General features: G+C 38.9%; 1 protein-coding gene across 2 annotated transcripts; it reads left to right on the top strand.

The window, feature by feature from the left end:
• The first annotated feature begins 321 nt into the window (after positions 1–321).
• On the top strand, positions 322–12094 carry MMADHC (metabolism of cobalamin associated D). 2 transcript variants are annotated; one of them, XM_037396834.1, is made up of 8 exons: positions 322–562; positions 806–855; positions 3260–3404; positions 3653–3870; positions 6290–6395; positions 7639–7769; positions 10560–10646; positions 11771–12094. In XM_037396834.1, exons 1-8 carry the CDS (start codon positions 337–339, stop codon positions 11963–11965), a joined length of 1158 nt encoding a protein of 385 aa, XP_037252731.1. In that variant the 5' UTR covers positions 322–336; the 3' UTR covers positions 11966–12094. The 2 variants fall into 2 exon arrangements, with proteins under 2 accessions (XP_037252731.1, XP_037252732.1); XM_037396835.1 differs by lacking the exon at positions 322–562 and adding an exon at positions 569–717.
• The last annotated feature ends 6118 nt before the right edge of the window (positions 12095–18212 follow it).

The following is an 18212-nucleotide window of genomic DNA, read 5'->3' on the forward strand; positions in this document are numbered from 1 at the left end:
CCCCTGAATTCCCAGGAATCCGACCCTGCGGCAGCTGAGAAGCTCTCCCCGCATTTTCTTTAATAACCACCCCCCCTTTTCATTAATTTTCGACTCCACCCCATTCCCCGGCCCCAGGCCGCCCCAGTCGGGGAGGCGGGGGCCTGTAACGCCAGCCTGGGCTACGTTACGTGACTGCCTCCTGGTGCACCCAACGGGAACTGCACGGCCGGTGACCGGCCAGCCGGTGCTGACACCACGGCTGTGCCGAGCCCCGCAGGGGCACCCAGGGGCGCCCTATCGCCGCACCAGCACCAGGACAAACCCCAGCTTCGGCCGCGGCCGCCCGCCCTAAGGATGCGGCCGGGCCGCCACACGCCGGCTGCCGGCCCCGGCTTCCCCCTGGCCCCGGCCTCGGCCCCAAGCAATCGACCGCCAGATCGACTTATCCCGCCTAGCCCTGGCTGCTCACTGGGCGCGCTAATCCATGTGTCGGTTGATCGTCTCGCTCGGCCTGGGGATAGGCGGGGCGGACGCCCGTCGCGCGGGTGCGGCGGGGGCCGGCGCCATTTTGCAGGAAGAGGTGAGAGGGGCGGCCCCGCCGTGCTCAGCGTCTCCCCCCTGCCGTTACCTGCCGCTGCCAGCTTCGGCCGGGCCTGCACCGAGTGGGCAGCGCCGCTGGGCCCTGTGGGACCGTTGTCGGGAAGCGGAGAGGGGTGGCGGCCCGGCCGGTGCGGGGTGAGGGACGGGCAGGAGCCTCGGTCCGGCCGGGGCTAGGCCTGCCCGGGCACTGCCTGGGAGACCAGCGCATTCGCTTCTCTTGCAGGGGCGCCGGGCCTGTCGGCGAGAGGGAGCCTGCAGTCTGCCATGGCCAATGTGAGTACGGCGGGTCCCCGTCTCCCGGGCGGTCACACCGCGGTGGGCCCTTCTCGGCCCGCGGTCGCACCCGTACACCCGCCGGGTCTCGTCCCGGGGAGGAGGCAAACCGGCGCCTTGGGAGGAAGGGACTTCTCCGTGCCGCCCCAGCCCCTTGCCTTTTATTTCCCCTTTAAATCATCGTGCTTATGGGGGAGTTCTTGTTCAAAATTAAGAGTTATACCAAGGTACAGTTGCATTATAAGGCAGTGCGATCGTCATCCTTCCCTCTAAGTTTTGGAAGCCAGTTTCTGTGGCTAACATGGGAGTAATTGAATTGATGCTTGGGTACGATGTGTTTTGTTCTGTTTCAAATGTCATGAGTTAAGATGAAGTACTTAGGTTCACTAGGCTGCCTTCAGACTGAAGAATAAAACACCCTTTATTGATGTAGTCTTGCAGCGGAGACATGAATAATTTATTGATTTCAGCAGTGTTTTTTTCAATTGTGTGATGCAAGGTATGTAAATATTTGCATAAGTGAGCTCAGTCAACATATCTGTAATTAATGCTAACATCTCCCTGTTAAGTGAGTCTGATTATAAGGGAAGGTGCTCTTTTGTAATTATGTGTCAGCTGTAATTGTTTACATCTGTTTTATCTGTAGTGTAATCATTATGCAAAAATTAGTTTCAGTAGTGCTTTTACATAATGGAGGAAAAAACATTTAAGTGAAATTAGCAGACTTTTGTTGTTAAAGTAACCTTTTAAACCCAGTGCTGCTTTAGAACTAAACAGCTTAAGGCCTTAACTGTGTATACTTGATTTAAAACAGAAAATCAAATATGCTTTTATGCATTTGAGTCTTCATGGTGATGGTAGAACTTACTAGACATCGTATGTTTACACAGAGATGTTATACAGGAAACTGATGCTTATTGGTTTAGGTCTTGATACTTTAGATAAAGTTCTTGTGTTAAATAATACCATTTATTCACTTTTTTTTAAGTAACTTTGTTAGATATGTGTTTAGTAGTAAATGTGTAAACAGTTATAGAATCGAGAATACAGCAGTTAAGGAAAATTCCTTTATGTCAGTTTCTTGAGATAATTTCTTTTCCTTACCTGGAAAATAAAATTTTACAAAAGCACACATGGTGTAGTAGGTGGGGTTTATATTTCCAGTAATGCATGCTTTTATGCAACTGTAGTCAAAAGTATTAGTAGTTTTGTGTTAAATTCGTACATTTTTTTTAAATTGCACCTGTAATTCTTGTTTTTAAGTGTATGATTGGTTATTTTTGTTAAATGTATGTAAATGCATCATGAAAATCATCATCTATTTTTAAAGTACAAAAAAAAATTATCAGACTTTTCAGTGTAATCACATCACCTGGGTATTTCTTCTTTAAAAAAAACCAAAACACAAAACCAACAGAAAAGCTCTAGCAACAGTTGCTCATATTACTACTTAAGATACTGTCATGGGCTCTCAGAGTTAATCCTCATAGTAAGGATTACTCTTTGGAGCCCTGTTGCTGAGACCATTTGCATGCTCAGGGAGATAGCATTGCATCATTTGCTATGTGGCTGAATCAGCTTCTGATAGAATCATCTTCAGCAATTCAAAGTTACATTGACAGTACAGTTCTGTGGTGGGAAGCAGATTTTTCTGATGTGTTCCAAGACCACAGAATTCATAGAGGCATATTGGCGTTTCGCCCATGAAACTATCTGTTTGCAGTAACATTTGTTTATAAATATGTGAATGCAGGGAGTTTGCAAATATAAATAACACTGCACTAAAGTTTTGCACATGTTAAATGTTTATGGATTTAGAGAGCAAAAGAAAGAAGCTGAAATTACCATACCTGCCTGTCTTGATATGCTTATTTCCCTGTAGTTCAGAGCTGTTGATAGTGGCCTTTGCTAGTGACAAAATATGTGTAAGCACACCTGTATGTGTGCTTCTAGAGGAGAGTCACAAGATGTATCTGGAGTGATATCCAAATGTGTTGGATATCAGTGTTTAGTTAATAACGATGTTTCTAGGTATTCCTGATAATGAGTCCCGTGATTGAATTGTGACAATTGTGGAAACAATGACATACATGGAAATAATCATGGAAACAATCCCTGTCCATAACTTTGTTTAGGCTGTGGGATTTCAGTGGTGCTATTTAAACTGTTTGGGGTTTTTTCCTCACATGAGGAGGCTTTTCCTTTACTTAGAATACTAGTACTAGTAAAATACAAAGTAATAATAAAATACTTAAAAATTTGATTTTATAGAAACACAATTGATCATAATTAAAATTGTAAATTAATTATCAAGTGAGGATTTATTTTGTAACTCACAAAGTTTTACTTAAATTAGTGTTTTTGTTAGCAGTATGTAATACTAATTTTGTTTTTGTCTTCTCAGGTGCTCTGTAACAGAGCAAGATTGGTCACCTACCTACCAGGGTTTTATTCCTTAGTCAAAAGAGTTGTAAATCCCAAGGCTTTTTCTACAGCAGGTTCCTCTGGCTCAGATGAGCCTCATGTTGCTGCTACACCTCCTGATTTATGTAAGAAAAAGCAAATTAATTTTCTTTGAATTCGTGTGCTATCAGAACTTTGCACCCCATATAAATTTGGGAATTCTGAAGTGTGCTTTTTATGTCAGGGCCCTGACTTGGGCATTGTGGTTTCTTTGGTTATATACGATAGTGTTCAAATACAGGTGTTTAAATGGGAGAGGGCTTTTTCCTTCCTTTTTTTTTTTTTTCATTTCATTTTAGATGTGATGACTAAAGCAAGGCCTTGACTTTTACAGGTCCAAGAACTGTATGGCCAGATGAGGTAATGGGTCCATTTGGTCCTCAGGACCAGAGATTTCAGCTGCCTGGTAATATTGGTTTTGACTGTCACCTAAATGGAACCGCTTCTCAGAAGAAAAGCCAAGTTTCAAAAAGTCTGCCTGATATATTAGCAGAGCCTTCAGCAAGTGAAAGGCATGAATTTGTAATGGCACAATACATAAACGAATTTCAGGTAAGAACAGGTTCTTCTATGTGAAGCTGGTATTTCCTGTCTAAGAGAGACATAACTAATCTTTCTTCCTCCTGCAAGAAGATACTGTTGATTTTCTAGATGGTTTTGAAAGGTGAACTTCAGCCAGGGTAAGTGAGAGACAGTGCAGAACCTAGCTGAAGTTTTTTCTTTTAGGAGAGAGAAATATTTCAGGATGTGTTTGGTTTTTTGTTTGGGGGCTTTTTGTTTGATTTTTTTTTTTTTAACTGTATGTCTACACAGTGCTTAGTGAAATAGCATTTTGGTAGTGACTTTGATTATATGTAGATGGGAAAAGAAAACTTCAGTTTCAAAACCTCCTGTCGTTTCTTAGTATTTCATTTAGTGGATCTGGACTTAGACAGTTTGGACAGTGTTTAGATCTGCCTGTTTAGTTCTGATAACCATTAAATTCACACAGAGAAGCAGATCAACTTAACTTTACCTCAGGTCTCCCAATGAGACTGCATTTTGGCAATGGCAGAGCTTGCATTAAGTCAAATGCGTTACTAACAACAAGCAGCTTGCTAATTGCTAGTGTGATCACACCGTTCCAACAAATGTTTAGTGCTGCTAGCTGCTGACTCAGCTTTCCAGGCTCTCCTAGTCTGTGACATGCTCAGAAACACTGGAAGTCAACTAGCAAATCTCCATTGAAAAAACAATGTATAGTGTTTTTTATGAATGCAGCGTTGTATTCCAGAGTGTTCAGAAAACATAAGCTGCTGGTGAACCCCCCAGATTCTGTTTTCAGCTTGTGTGGGTCATCCTTTCTGTAAAAAGCCCAACAGGAAATTCTAGTTAGTTTATTCGGTGCAAACCAGGTGCACTGAATGCAGGTCTGCTTTCTAGCAAGATTACTTGTATAATGAAATGCCCGGTGCAGCTGTTGCTGTCTGGTATTGCAACTGGTATTCAGAAAGCGGTCAAGTGGAGCTGACTCTTCATACCAGTGGTTTTTAGGAATCCTTGAACAGCACTCAGCTAATGAAAAGGCTGAATTACTCAGTTAAGGAGAGGACCCAAATTTGAATGATAGGATCAGCTGAATACAGGAACCTCCTGTAGGTTGCTGCAGCAAGGAGAAAAGCTTAGTTCTGCTAAGCTCATGCACCAGTCCTTGAACCAGAGAAATGGCAAACTGCTCTGACCTCTGTGTACCTGAGATTTCCTTACTACATTTAACTGAGCAGAGTAAATGGGCCTGCCAGCCTGTCAGTATCAGAAAGTGGTGCTGATCTTTGGATAATGGTGGTAGTCTCTTGATGATAGCATGCCTGCTAGGTGTATGGACTATGTAAGTGGTGTTTAGCCAGATGGAATGGGAGTAGTAGACAAGCAATCACAGTGAACTACCATTCTTGGTAAGAGAAGCATCCTACGGTTAGGAAGAAGGGGTTTACCAGCATAACAGCATGGTGTGTCGGGCTTGGATCTGTCCCAGTGACTTTTGTGATTGTAATGCAAGGTACATTTGGAAACATGTATTGAATAACTGCAGTTAATGTCTGGTTTTTGGTATGTTGTTGTGTTTTCTGATGGCTTTTTTTCCTGTTCTTGATTGTTAACTTTAGAACGAAAATGCTGGCCACACAGTTTTCTCTAGGGAGAACTTCCAGATACAAACAGGTGTTAGGTAGAACTTAATGTATTATTCAACATTGTAATACCGGTCTTAGACTTACGAAATTCCTTGTAAATTGCAACATAATTAGAGCTAGAAAAACTGTATTAAGGCATTTTGTGCCTATTACTAATAGTTGCTATCCCAAAGGAGGCAGCTGTTGTCACTACCTTCTTAAGGGCATTACAAGCTTAAATGTTCTATAGCTAACTTACAGGTACTCCATTTGTAACATATCTGCAAGAACCTGTTCCCGTTTTGTTTTGGTGTTTTTTGAAACTGTAGAACTAAAAAACTGTAAAGAATAAAGAAGATATTACTGGAAAACTGTTCTGCTTTTCAAGCTACAACAGCCAAAGCTGAAAATACCCATAGTTCAGAGCTCTAGAACTGTTGTGTAACTTCGAAAAAAATTTTGTTCTGTCTCAGGTAATGTGCATATGTCTGAAATCTGTCCATTGCTGTTGTATTGAATACTTAAGGCCATTGTTTCAGAAGAAAGTTTTTAAAAAATTTCTGCATTGGTTAAGGCTTTGAGATAATTAAGAGTACAGCAAAATAAAAATTTTAAAATTTATGTAGGTTTAAGTAATAGGTAATACTTACATCTCTTCCACTTAAATACTTGAAAACCTTTTAACTCTTGTTGCAAATTCTGTGAAAGTGCTTGGGTGTATCAGTGGATATTTAGTCACAAAAACAGTCTGGTATACACAGTTACTCCTTGTATGTATCAATGAATGAGAAAGTTAGTTTTCATTATTTTTTTTTCCTCAGGGTGCTGATGTTCCACAGAAACAGCAAATAAATAATGCTGAAACTTACTTTGAAAATGCAAAGGTAGAATGTGCAGTACAAGCTTGTCCTGAACTGTTACGAAAAGGTATATTTTCACTTTTATTGACAGCTAAGAAAATGTAACTTTTTAAAATACAACAATATGCAAGTAAATACAATGAGGTAATTGATGCCACAGAATGTGTAGTAGAAAAGGGTAATCCAGAGTTAGTATTTTTCTTTTTTAAAATACATACTCTGAAACGAAAACTGAAGCTTAGCTGTTGACAATACTTGGTATTTCATTTAAAATTCTGTGCCATTTAAATTCAAGATCAGCTGGGGTAGGGAGTAATTTTCAGCTGCTTGCTTAGTGTCACGTAGATTCTGGAGCTACTTCACTATCCAAAACCCAGGTTTTGACAAAATCAGATCTTTTGGCACGGTTTCTTAGTAGAATAGTGAATTCTGAAATTATGAAACTTCTGAAAGCATTGGGTTTGTATCTTTCTTTACTTTGTTCAAGAAGGAAATGATTGAAATTAAATTGGAGTTAAACCTTCTAATGTAAAAAGTGATGTACTGAAAGAGAAAAGAAGCTGAAATCTTGATCTAGATGCTGAAGAGGGCAGACTTTTCAGAAACTAAGAAAGAATGAACCTTTGGACTTCTAATTCTGGTGGCGAGTGCTTTCTTCCTTGCACACTGAAAACAAGGCTCTTTGAAGCCCAGTCATGACTTTGGTGCTTCACATGTATTCCTGTTTGTAGTACAACAGCTGATGTAGAGAGGGAAACATGATGTGCTTGGACCTTTTCTCCTCTAGAGGAAGAACTGTCACAACTCATGCCAGCAATATACTACTGGTATTGAGTCTGCTATCATGTCCTAGGAAGTAGGTCGGAGACATTTCTACTGAAAAAAATAATGTAAAAATTGGTGTACACTGTGATGTGACTTAGCCAGTGTGTGTGGAGAATCGTGGTGGTGTTCAGTTCAAAATACTTAAATATTATTATACTTGGTTTTACATCTTTTTAAAGACACTTGTTTGCACATTTTGATATGTGCAGATTAGTGGGGCTTCTATCTTACCATTAAATAGAAGGTCTTGAAATAGCAGACTCCCTAAATTGCTCTTAACAGGACCTTACCAAGGTATGTTAGTTCCCACAAAAGCAACGTCAGCATTGCAAACCAGTGTGCTGATTGCTGGATCTGACATGAAAAAACACATGCATATCTTGGATTTAAATGGAAGGAAGCCTTTCATGTAGGGTCAATAAAACTGAAAAAAATGTAACTAAAATGTAAGAGGAAGCCATAACGTGCTGGCTTCACTTTTTTAGACTTTGAGTCACTGTTTCCAGAAGTGAATGCCAACCGTTTAACGGTATTAACTGTCACCCAGAAGACTAAAAATGATATGACCGTATGGAGTCAAGAAGTGGAGGATGAGAGAGAAATGCTGTTAGAAAACGTAAGTAGCTGACACTACCATCAGCGTATTTTTGTTTGTAGATGTATCTTTTGTGCACTATGTGTGTATTTCAGTCCATTTCTGTCTTTGGTAGAACATTTGTGAACCAATCCTATGTTCTTTTACTGATAAAATGGAGGTAACTTTTTCCCAGTTTTGTAGCTTTTTGAGTACTCTACATAAAATGTCTCTTAGAACTATTACTTTGTTTATAGTTAGGTGAGTCAAAAGTATGCTTTAATGTTGTAAAACGCTACAGTAAATTAGTAAAGATAGCTGATTGTTGTCCTTTTTTCTTTTTCCATTCTGATAGTGGATACTGTTAATGCTTTCAGCCTGTGTATCGGTTATGTTTATTTAATCTTAACTATTCTCATGAAATTTGTGGTCTTGTTCTGTTGCCACTAGAGGTCTCCGAGTCGTTTTGTTCCACATTCTTCGTAAGGGTGTTTTTTGTGTGTACTCCAGCAGGTGTCGTCATTCACCACTGCTGGCAGTCTTTTCTTAGCATCTCAAAATACAAAGTTTCTCTATAGTATTTGTTACAATTTTTCTCAAACTGGTAAAAATTGTCCTGTAGGATTTTCATCTGAATGGTGAAGGTCATATTCATGTTTGAAAATAGTCTGGTAATGTCCTTTTCAATCCTGTAAATTGCAAATGTGGCTTCTATAAAGCAGTGTAAGGGTTACCACAGAAAAGGAAGAAGCAGTCTGAAGGATCAGCATAAAGATTACACACAAATTAGAATTCCCTTCATTTTAGTGTGTTCTTCTCTTTGAATTATTTATGGTCTGTTGGTCTTTGGCATTGTAATCTGGTCTAATTATATGTTAATTGGCATCTTTCTTCCTTGTGCACCTCCCTGTCAAGTCTAATATAGTCATTGCAGGGGTGTTAGGATGTTGGATGTAACCTCCCAGCCTAAAGGTTACTAACAGCAAATTCACAAGAAAATGGTCTGTTTGTTTGCTTCATAGATGGTTAGAAGTAACCTTAAAAATACTAATTTAATGTGAGAAGCTTGTGCTAAAGTAGTGAGGGTTTTGTACAACCAAATGTGTTTACAGTAGTAAATCTCAAGTGTTTGTTAACCTCACTCTGAGTGATACGGGGTTGTTACAACACTGGATCAAAATGTGTACTGTATCAGAAATCTAATGCCCAAAGTACTGTCTTCAGATGACTTCTATTGGTGACTTAATTTGATAGTTGAAACAGTTAATCGTAAGAGTTGTCAAACCTCAAAATACAGAACAGATTACTGTAAATGATAAATTTCCCTTATTTTGGACCATCAAGGGACTGAAGCTTAGTAACTATAATATTTCTATAAATTTAGAACCTTGAGCTGCTGACGGCACTAATTATAGAGAACAATCCCATTTGTATAACTGTCAGCGAATAAAGTATAATTATTCTGAGGTTAGAAATGTTTTTTTTTATGACATTAGGAAATTCCTTTCACATTTTGAGGAAGCTATGTGAATTCTACCTGTGCTTTACTCTAGCTCACTGTATTCATCTGTTTAGATTTTGCACGTAGATGTGTTTTTCTGAGTGCACAGAAGGTTTTTAGAACCATAACAAATCTCGACTTTTGTGGTTGCTTTTTCTTGCCCACCTTTGCAGGTTTCTTCAGAAGTTTTCTATGGGCCCCTGCTGGCCCTCATAACAGGCGTTGAAAACTGCTGGTCTAGGTGATTAAAAGCACATAACTTGAGGTCTGCTGTTGCTGATTTGTCTGGAAAAAATGTGCTGTGTAGCCTGTAGGTTGTGTAGTTATTTTGTGCCCTGTGTTTTGATGTCAGAATACAGAAGTACAGTTTTAAATCTGCCTGGTTGAATTCTGTTCTGTATCTGACAAAAGCATAACTGCAACACAACACCAAAGATCAAAAAAAAAAAAAAAAAAAGAAAAAGCTTAATTCATCAAATTAGCAGATGTGAAAAGTTTGCTACAAAAAAAAATATTATTTCAGCCGTCTCTTAAAAGAGCAGAGGTTTTTGATGACATGTTACAGAACAGGGAACTTCTTTGCCTGTTGCTTAATTGAAAATACTGTTCTCAGGAACATCAGCTTGTTGCCCTCAGTGTATCTGAAACATGACCCAAACTCTCAAATAGTGGGAGAGTTTGAAATCATTATTCATTCTGACCACCAGCAAATTACAACAAGAGAATTAGTTTAAAAGTACAAATGTTTATGGAACTATTTGCTATCATGACGCAAAACTAAATTGTTCTTTAAAATAATTTGCAGTTAAACATTTGTAGTGCAGGAAGAACTATGTAATACTGTAGTATTGGCTGAGGTAGGACCTTGCAGCAAAACTGTCTTTTGCATATACATTATAAATACATTTAATGCTACATTTAGTGTCAAAATTGTGGAGTTTAGGTGAGATCTGTAAACTGCTGGAAATAACACAGAATACCTGAAGTAATGGTTGACTTCTTAAAGAGGATAACAGGTATGATTGCAACCTGCATGAATAATCAAAGTAGTTAAGTTATTCCTTGTACAAGCTGTTAATCCATTACTGAGTGACACAAGGAACACTTTTAAATCTCATATGATCAGAGTAGTCTAATGTATGCCATTAATTCTAATCCATTTAATATTGTTAATATTTTCTATTTAAAGCATGCTGAATTTCTCATTAGTAGAGGGCAAAAGAAATCTGTGCTTGTTCATTTTCAGAATATCTTGTATGTGTTCTGATGTGTGTATATATATGTAACAAAAATCTCATTTGATATCCTTCTTTCCCTTTATTTTCTTTAAGTTCATTAATGGTGCCAAGGAAATTTGCTATGCAATTTGTTCTGAAGGCTATTGGGCTGACTTCATTGATCCATCCTCAGGACTGGCAGTAAGTTGCACTGTGTGGAATATGCAAGGGACACTGCTGTGTGCTAACTAGCAGTGGTATTTATATTCTGTATGGGTTAAATCCAGCTTTTTCACATGGTCAAAGAGCTGTTCTCATAGGATAATTTGTTTCACAAGTTAAGATAGGTTAGTAACCCTGAGCCAGTTCCCGTACTGTCAGCTGTCATTGCAGTCGGCACTTTGGAGAATGTTGTTCAGCAATGAAGTTGAACTTTAGATAACTGCAGAAGATTATGCCCAAAAGCTCTTAGTCACTGCAGAATAGGCTGGTTATGCCCTCCCAAGGTACGGTGGTAGTCCTGACTCCTGTTGGTGTAGATGGAGGGTTTTAAAAAGTCTTGTTACGCTATTGTCATCTTCATTACACAGAAACAATTAATAGCTTGTTCCTATTAAACAGCAGTGGCATTCACTGTCGGATTACACTAGATCTCTGGAGGAGCTGACAGTTTTTGCCCAAGACATCTATGAAACAAGAGAGGATTCAGAAAGTGGTCAGACAAAAATATTTAGGCACTCATGCTTTCATAGAAGCTAACTGTTAAAACCATATCATAGGTAAACATAATCACAGCAAAGCTTACTTTAGTGGGTTTTTACTTAAAAACATTATGAAAGGCAGTGATTTATTGTGTCAACAGAAGCAGATAGTTTTAACAGGGGATGTTTATTAGGTGAACAGGCAGTTGAAGGTGTGTATAGTGCTTAAAAGCTTCCCTGAAATTCCATGCATTTAAGGAATAGTTAAAGACTGATGAAAGTAGGGTTCTGCCTTTGGGCTCCAATTCAGTAGTAACATCCTTAGTGATAACCTGTTCATTTTTGTATGTGTGATTGATTAGATATTCAAACACACTGGTATGCTTTCAGTGCTCTGTCAGTGAAAGAAAATCTTTAAATATGGGGTACCAGTATAACCAGGGGTATTTTGCTTAGTTTCCTTTGTAGATCTCATTAATAAAACGGCACATAAAATTTCCTTCAACAGATGTAACTGGTACTTCTGGACTTGGGTTTTGTTTTAAAAAGGGGCAGTTCTGACATTTCAAATGCTCTTGGAAGTGCTCACGTGAAAAAATTATCTTTTTTTTTTTTTCCACCTAGTTTTTTGGACCTTACACAAACAACACTCTGTTTGAAACAGATGAACGCTACCGCCACTTGGGATTTTCCGTTGATGATCTTGGCTGCTGCAAAGTTATTCGTCATAACATCTGGGGTACTCATGTGGTTGTAGGAAGTATTTTCACTAATGCTGAACCTGACAGCCCTATCATGAGAAAACTAAGTGGAAAATAGCAGTCATCAGGGTTTCACAAGTTCTTATGACCTTTGCATTCTTTTACTTGATGATTCTCTCTAAGCATTGTCAGGAAATGCCACACTTTAAACTCTTCTTAGATAATAAAGTACCTCTTATTTATTTTAGTCTTTGAGTATGTGTTCACCACACGTGACTTGGAATATTAATTGACAGCATTCAGATACCTTTATGTGCCACATTAATTTTAAGCTGTGAGTTTCCTTCATCTTGAATGAGTTCAAACATACACGTACATAGCTATCTCTCTATTCTTTTTTAATATTATCTCACAAGCCGTGCTTCCTAACCATTTTATCTTTCAATGTCTGACAAATCTGTGCTCTTAGTATTAAAAATCCTGATGCCACTGCAGTTTCTAGTAATTTTGCCATTTGCTGAAATGAATAAGTGGCAAAAAAAGTGGAATAAGTAATAAAATTGTTCTCCCAGAATATAGAACTTAATAAAACCTTCAGAAGTTAATGTTGGACTAATTACTCATTTGCTGTTCTAAAAAGGGAATAATGAGATAAGCTTTCAGTGGTCTCTAACTACAAGTAATACTTCAGTAGGGAAGTGTGCACTTGACTGCTATGTCCAGGCACTCAGTAAAAAGTCTTAAATTGCTCTAGTATCAGTCATCTCAAAAGTTTGTCTTCACACTGCTTGGGACATTCTCTTCTCAGTGTTAGCTGAATATATTTGGTTGGTTTATATATGTAAATGTAATTCAAAGATGCTTTTGTAACTTTTCTAGGTCATTAAGTACATTGTGGGGGGAAAAAGCTAACAGGGCAGTGCTTGGATACCATCATTGTTTTCCTGTACTTGGATGCAATTTAGACTTGTCTCTGGAATTTTGAAATGCCTGCGCAAAGAGCAATTATGATCAATTATTGCAATTATTAGCAATTATAAAGATATTTCAACAGGAAGGCTTCAGTAAACTAGTCAGTCTGTTCAGGTATCATAAAAACAATCAGGTCAATTGAAGTTACTGGAGGAAGAATAGTGAAGAAAATGCAAAGCATGTGAAATACCAAAACAGCTGCCTCACTGCAGAGTCTGAGTAACAAACTAGATTTTAATCTCATCGCAGTCAGTTATTGAGGCCATTTCTTAATATACCACTGCAGTAGCTGTGCCGGTTCATGCAGCAATGGGAATCCTTCTGTCTTGACTCCATCAAAAGGTGGTGCAACTTTTGTCCGGATAATGGCTGCAAAAGTTGATGATCTGAGAGGTTTAGTGTCCTGTGAGATAGCTAGGGATTTTAATTGTTATGTCTTTTCAAACATTAACTAACAATTATGGATGTAAAGCTTGTTCTAGGTTTGTATACTACTTCTATTCCCTACTCGGGGTCTAAGCCAGTTATCACCAAAGGCTTTAATGGTTTAGAACCAGATCCTTTACCAAGTACCTGTATCTGTCCTTGTCAATGATTGCTGCAAACCCGTAACTTTGCTGGATCACAGAGGTGGAAGTGATGAAGTCTTTCCACTGGAAAAGTGAGTGCCATCTACTCTAAATTCACTCGTTAAGCCAGCAATTCAGAGGTTATCTTGCTCACCTACCATCGTTTTCATCGCTGTTGGCTCTAGCCTGTGCACATTCCCAGGTTGAAGCGTATGGTTGTTGAGACAGGATTTGTTTATCACTTTGTTGTGGAACTTGTGCTCTATTTCCAGAGCCCAAGTTCTTGACCCCCACTCTACTGTCCAAGAAAGCTGTATTACTTCAAAGTCTTTAATTCTTATTTTTTTTCTCATTCTCATCAAGAGAATTAAGGAAGCTTGAGAAGCTGCAACGTGTCCTGTCTGTTTGTAAAACGCAGTTATTTTGCAGAACACAGATTAGCTCATTTGATAAAAGAGGGTTAGAGTCTCACTGGACAGTAGACTACGCTTATGGAGAACTTTGGATGAATATTAGAAAAATTCTGTGGAATGGTTCACAGAATTTTAGCTGTCTTAAAGACTCTTGATGCCATCTTTCCTTCAGATGTCTTTGCTGTACGTGCCTTTCTATGTTTTAGAAAGGATGGGCTGCCAGGCAGCTAGTCAAATTAAGCTTGGGACTTTGGTTTTTGAGTTCATGCTTTAAAGTTTTGTCCTGTAAAGCGCTTGTACAGTGGCTTTTCAAATGGCTTCAAGCCGGAGTAGAAATCTCACTTAAAATACCGGGAGATTTGTCTTGGGTGCACTAATACTAATGTTTCATGTCAGAATTTGAGGGGAGGTATGATTTCCTAATTATTTCTCTAAATAAAATTTTCTTGTGTATATTGACTCTCAAAAGAGGCTAGAGCTGGTCTAGTTCTACGTCCCTCACATCAGAAGAGCTATATTGTGTGTTAATTAACTTGCTACTATGAAAGAAAAGTTCTTGAATACAGTGTAACTGTACTTCTGATAATAAAAAACAAAACAACTTTCAGTGTTATAAAATGAAGTCCTTTCTAAAGGAAAAGTAAAGAAACACATGAGAAGAACTATTATACTTGAGGTCACATCTGCCTCCTTAGCAAAGGTTATTGCTGTGGGAAATGCTGTTTTTCTTAATCCAGACAAACTTAATTTCTAGATGTTATTAATTAATTACCAAATATACCAGGATTTATTTTTTGCAGTAAATTCCATAAACACTTATTTAAGGTGATGATGCTGAGTGTCACAAGAGCAGTGCTATCTACAATTGCAAGCACGTTAGTATACATGGAGAATAAGCTTAAAATGATGCAAGTCTAGAGGTTATTTGTAGTAGTCAGAAGGCTAAACAAATGTTAGAGGTGAAATTTTTGTCACTGAGGTGTCCTAAGATATGAGGAAGAGTAGCCAAAACTGAGCTAAATGACTTGCCACAGAATTCCTAGTAAAGGTGAGGAGAAAAATGATGGGAGTTGTCTTAACTATAATCCTGCATGAGCTATTATCGTCGTAAAGCTCTATACCACCATAGTCTCCTAGATAGCTGGTGGTATCGCTGCTAACGACAGTAGTGACAGGATTTTAATTTGAAGTTACAAAACCAAATTTGAATCCAGGCTTAAAAGTTTAATAGGGGTAAATATCCAGAACAAGATACTGAGAGAAGCGGCCAGTTCACAGCTGGAAAGAGGTGTTTTCCCGTCCTGTGGAAGATGGAAGCCATCATTGCATGTTGGAACTCGGTGAAATAGGGGGGCATTGCTTTGCTGGCTGAATTCAGTACAGGGAAATAATTATCTTGAGGTCTTCAAGGTCGTGATTGGAATCTCCACCTGAAGACTGCTAAAGTTTAGACTTGGTGGTAGCTTTTACTTGGACCCCAGCAGAAATGTCATAAGTAGCAAATATCAAAAAAGTTTCTGTCTACAGTATGTGGAAAGCTTCCATGGTTTTCAGTGCCACAAATGTTCGTGTTTAAGCTGTGCTACAGCAAGAGTGCATTGTAAGAGTTGTGTTGTTCCCTACATAACACTAGATGACTGTGGTGGGTAGGACAGAAGTACAGTATTTCAACAGATTGAGGATTGTGTATGGAGGAGTCTACTCCAAATCTGGTACTCAGCCAGTTTGGTTCAGTTCAGTGAATTCATTGATTTATTTGTGACATCCTTGTGTAATAGTGCAGGCTTTAGAACTTGGCTTTATATTCAACTGTGCTTAGTTTGTGAGAGAGCAAATAAACTACTCTTTGATTCACTGAGTTAAAAATTAACACTATGCAGTCTGTCTTGTGGAGGGACTAAAAATAGTGATGTAGAGCTGAAATATAATAGCAAAATAATTGCATGACTCTCCTCATGTGCCCAGTCCTTTTAAAATCTCCTTATTATCAAGGGTTGCTTCTTTTCCTCCTTGGCATCCTCAAAATCGTTATTCAAACTAATGTTCCCTGGGCATATGTTTATACAGAACAAGAAAAATAAGCTAGGTAATTGAACAGTTGTCATTTATAAGAGCATAAACAGTGAAGAACTCTTACTCTCCTTCCACTAGCAGCCACCTGGCTGGAAAAAAGCTCTCAAAATAATCCAGAGGGTCAAAGGTATCTCCTGGGGGAGTGGGCCCCTTTTCTTTGACTGCATCTTGGCTGGAGGCTTGTTGCCCGCTCTTGCTAATTGAGGTGTCATTCAACAGGAGATACTCTGGTTCATAAACCCACAGGAAAGCGTGGCTGTAACTTTAGACAGCTCCAGGTAGCTGATCCAGAAAGGTGAAGGCACAGGACGTAATCTGCTTCGTCACAGTAACATATATAAAACTTGGTCTGTGAGCTTGTCTTACTCGAAAAGCTTCTGCCCAGTCAGGCTAAACTAATTGCAGAAATCCTGATATGTAGCGGAAAACCGCATGAATTTGGAAGAAGTGTAGAGAGCATGTGTTAGTGCTGCTGCTGAAATAGTTTGAAGTAAATATGGAGTAGTAATACAGTTTTTATACTCTGATGATTTGTATGATCCAAGGCATCAGAGCACACTTGCAGTGCTTTTTTTTTTTTTTTTTTTTTTCCCCCTCTGCTGCACCCTTAGGACAGCAGTAGAGCAGTTCTCCATGCGGTTTGTCTGCTGGACTGAAAGAATTGTGAAAGCTGCTGATTCAAAACACGCATGGAATTGATTTTCATGGATGCATGGCCTAAAATGTCTGGTAGATACTGACGAGGAGGTTATCATTGCATTGTGTTGCAAGGTGCACAGCATATATATTTCTGAAATCATGGACTTTAGAAACAAGGTGACTTACTAATCTACAGTGTTACTACTTAAAAGCTGCCCATGTAACCATGTATATTAAATTAATTCTCTTTTTCTTGAGCTAATACTTAGTGGACACCAATAACAACCTTTGCATTTGCTAGCAGATTAATGACAGCGATGCCTTGTTAGTGTCACAGTGGAGGTGTGGCAGGTAGGCTGATGAAGGAGAATAAACCGTTTCTATGTGAATTAACTGGTGAGGGCTGCAATGCCTCACTTAATCCAAAGTGAAACATCCCATGTGTGGATATTTGTACATGCTTATTCTTTTACTAAAATGGAGTGTTTTCACACAAAATTTTCAAATATTTCTGGGATTTTTTTCAGTTTTTCTTACACAAAGCCAAAACCTATACACAATTACTAGTGTTCTATCTGCATAGCTTTTTTTACCACATAACATGTTAATATTTGTTTTTTCACTCGAGCTATCCCTACGCACATAAAAGTCATGGTCAGCAAAACACTCTGGTTTAAGCTTTCCTTGTAAACAGCAGAATTTAATGCTGATATGTTAGAACCCACTAGGAAATCTATAGAGATAACCCAAAACTTGAAAAGTCACATTTTCATAGCATGTATCTCCATAGCACTCGTGGCTTCTGATGAAGTCTTGCTGAGTAGATCCAGAGTGCAAATTTTACCAGTATTGTTGAGTTTGCTAACTTCTGTTGAAACCAAGGCTGTTCTCCTGTTATCACAGAGCTTGGGTTAGTTAGTACCCCAGGCTAACACTAGGGCTGTAACTTGAAATAACATAGCAGTGAATTATTTCCTAAGGAAGACAAGGCAGAATGCATGAGTGCTGCTGCTTTGGGACTGGCCTGTGTGTGCTATCTAGGGGAGAAAAAACCCTCACTAGCATGTATTCACATGCTGGCTATATTGTTTTGCCTTTTAGTATCGATACTTCATTGTATGTCATTGTTCTAATTGGATCCAATTCAATGTATTTTTTTTAAGCTTGAAAAAGCATTGGGTGGGAAGGTGCTGCCTATAGCTAGGTGTGCTGTGAAAGGGGACATGATGCTTGGTCCAAAAAAAGTATCCTCTGTGCAATTGCTGTGTCAGGAGCGAGTGCTAAGGTTAGTCAGAATTTCCAGCAGAGGAAACTAATAACAGATAAGATACAAATCTAGAGTAAAATTCCTGTAGTTTATTTTAGAATCATTGAATGGTTTGGGTTGGAGGGGACCTTAAAGATCATCTAGTGCCATCTAGTTGTTTTAAGTGATTTACCTTTCCTCTTCAAGCATAACTTCAGCAGGTCTAACTAATTTTAGAGTGGTGAAGTACTGAAGGTCTGAGCCTACTGTAAAAACTGTTGGCTGAAGAGCTTCCATCAGCCATCAAGAGCTCAGCTACACCTGAGTGCTAATTGCTGTCACTGATATGACCTGGGCTTTTTTTTTTTTTTTTTCCCCTTAACTTTTTGGGCCAGTTGGCTTTAGCTGTTTTAAATTATTTCATTGAAGCCAGCAGACCACTCTAATTTCCAC

Source organism: Falco rusticolus, chromosome 8 (assembly GCF_015220075.1).
Source record: "Falco rusticolus isolate bFalRus1 chromosome 8, bFalRus1.pri, whole genome shotgun sequence".
In the NCBI taxonomy this organism is placed as follows: Eukaryota; Metazoa; Chordata; class Aves; order Falconiformes; family Falconidae; genus Falco; species Falco rusticolus.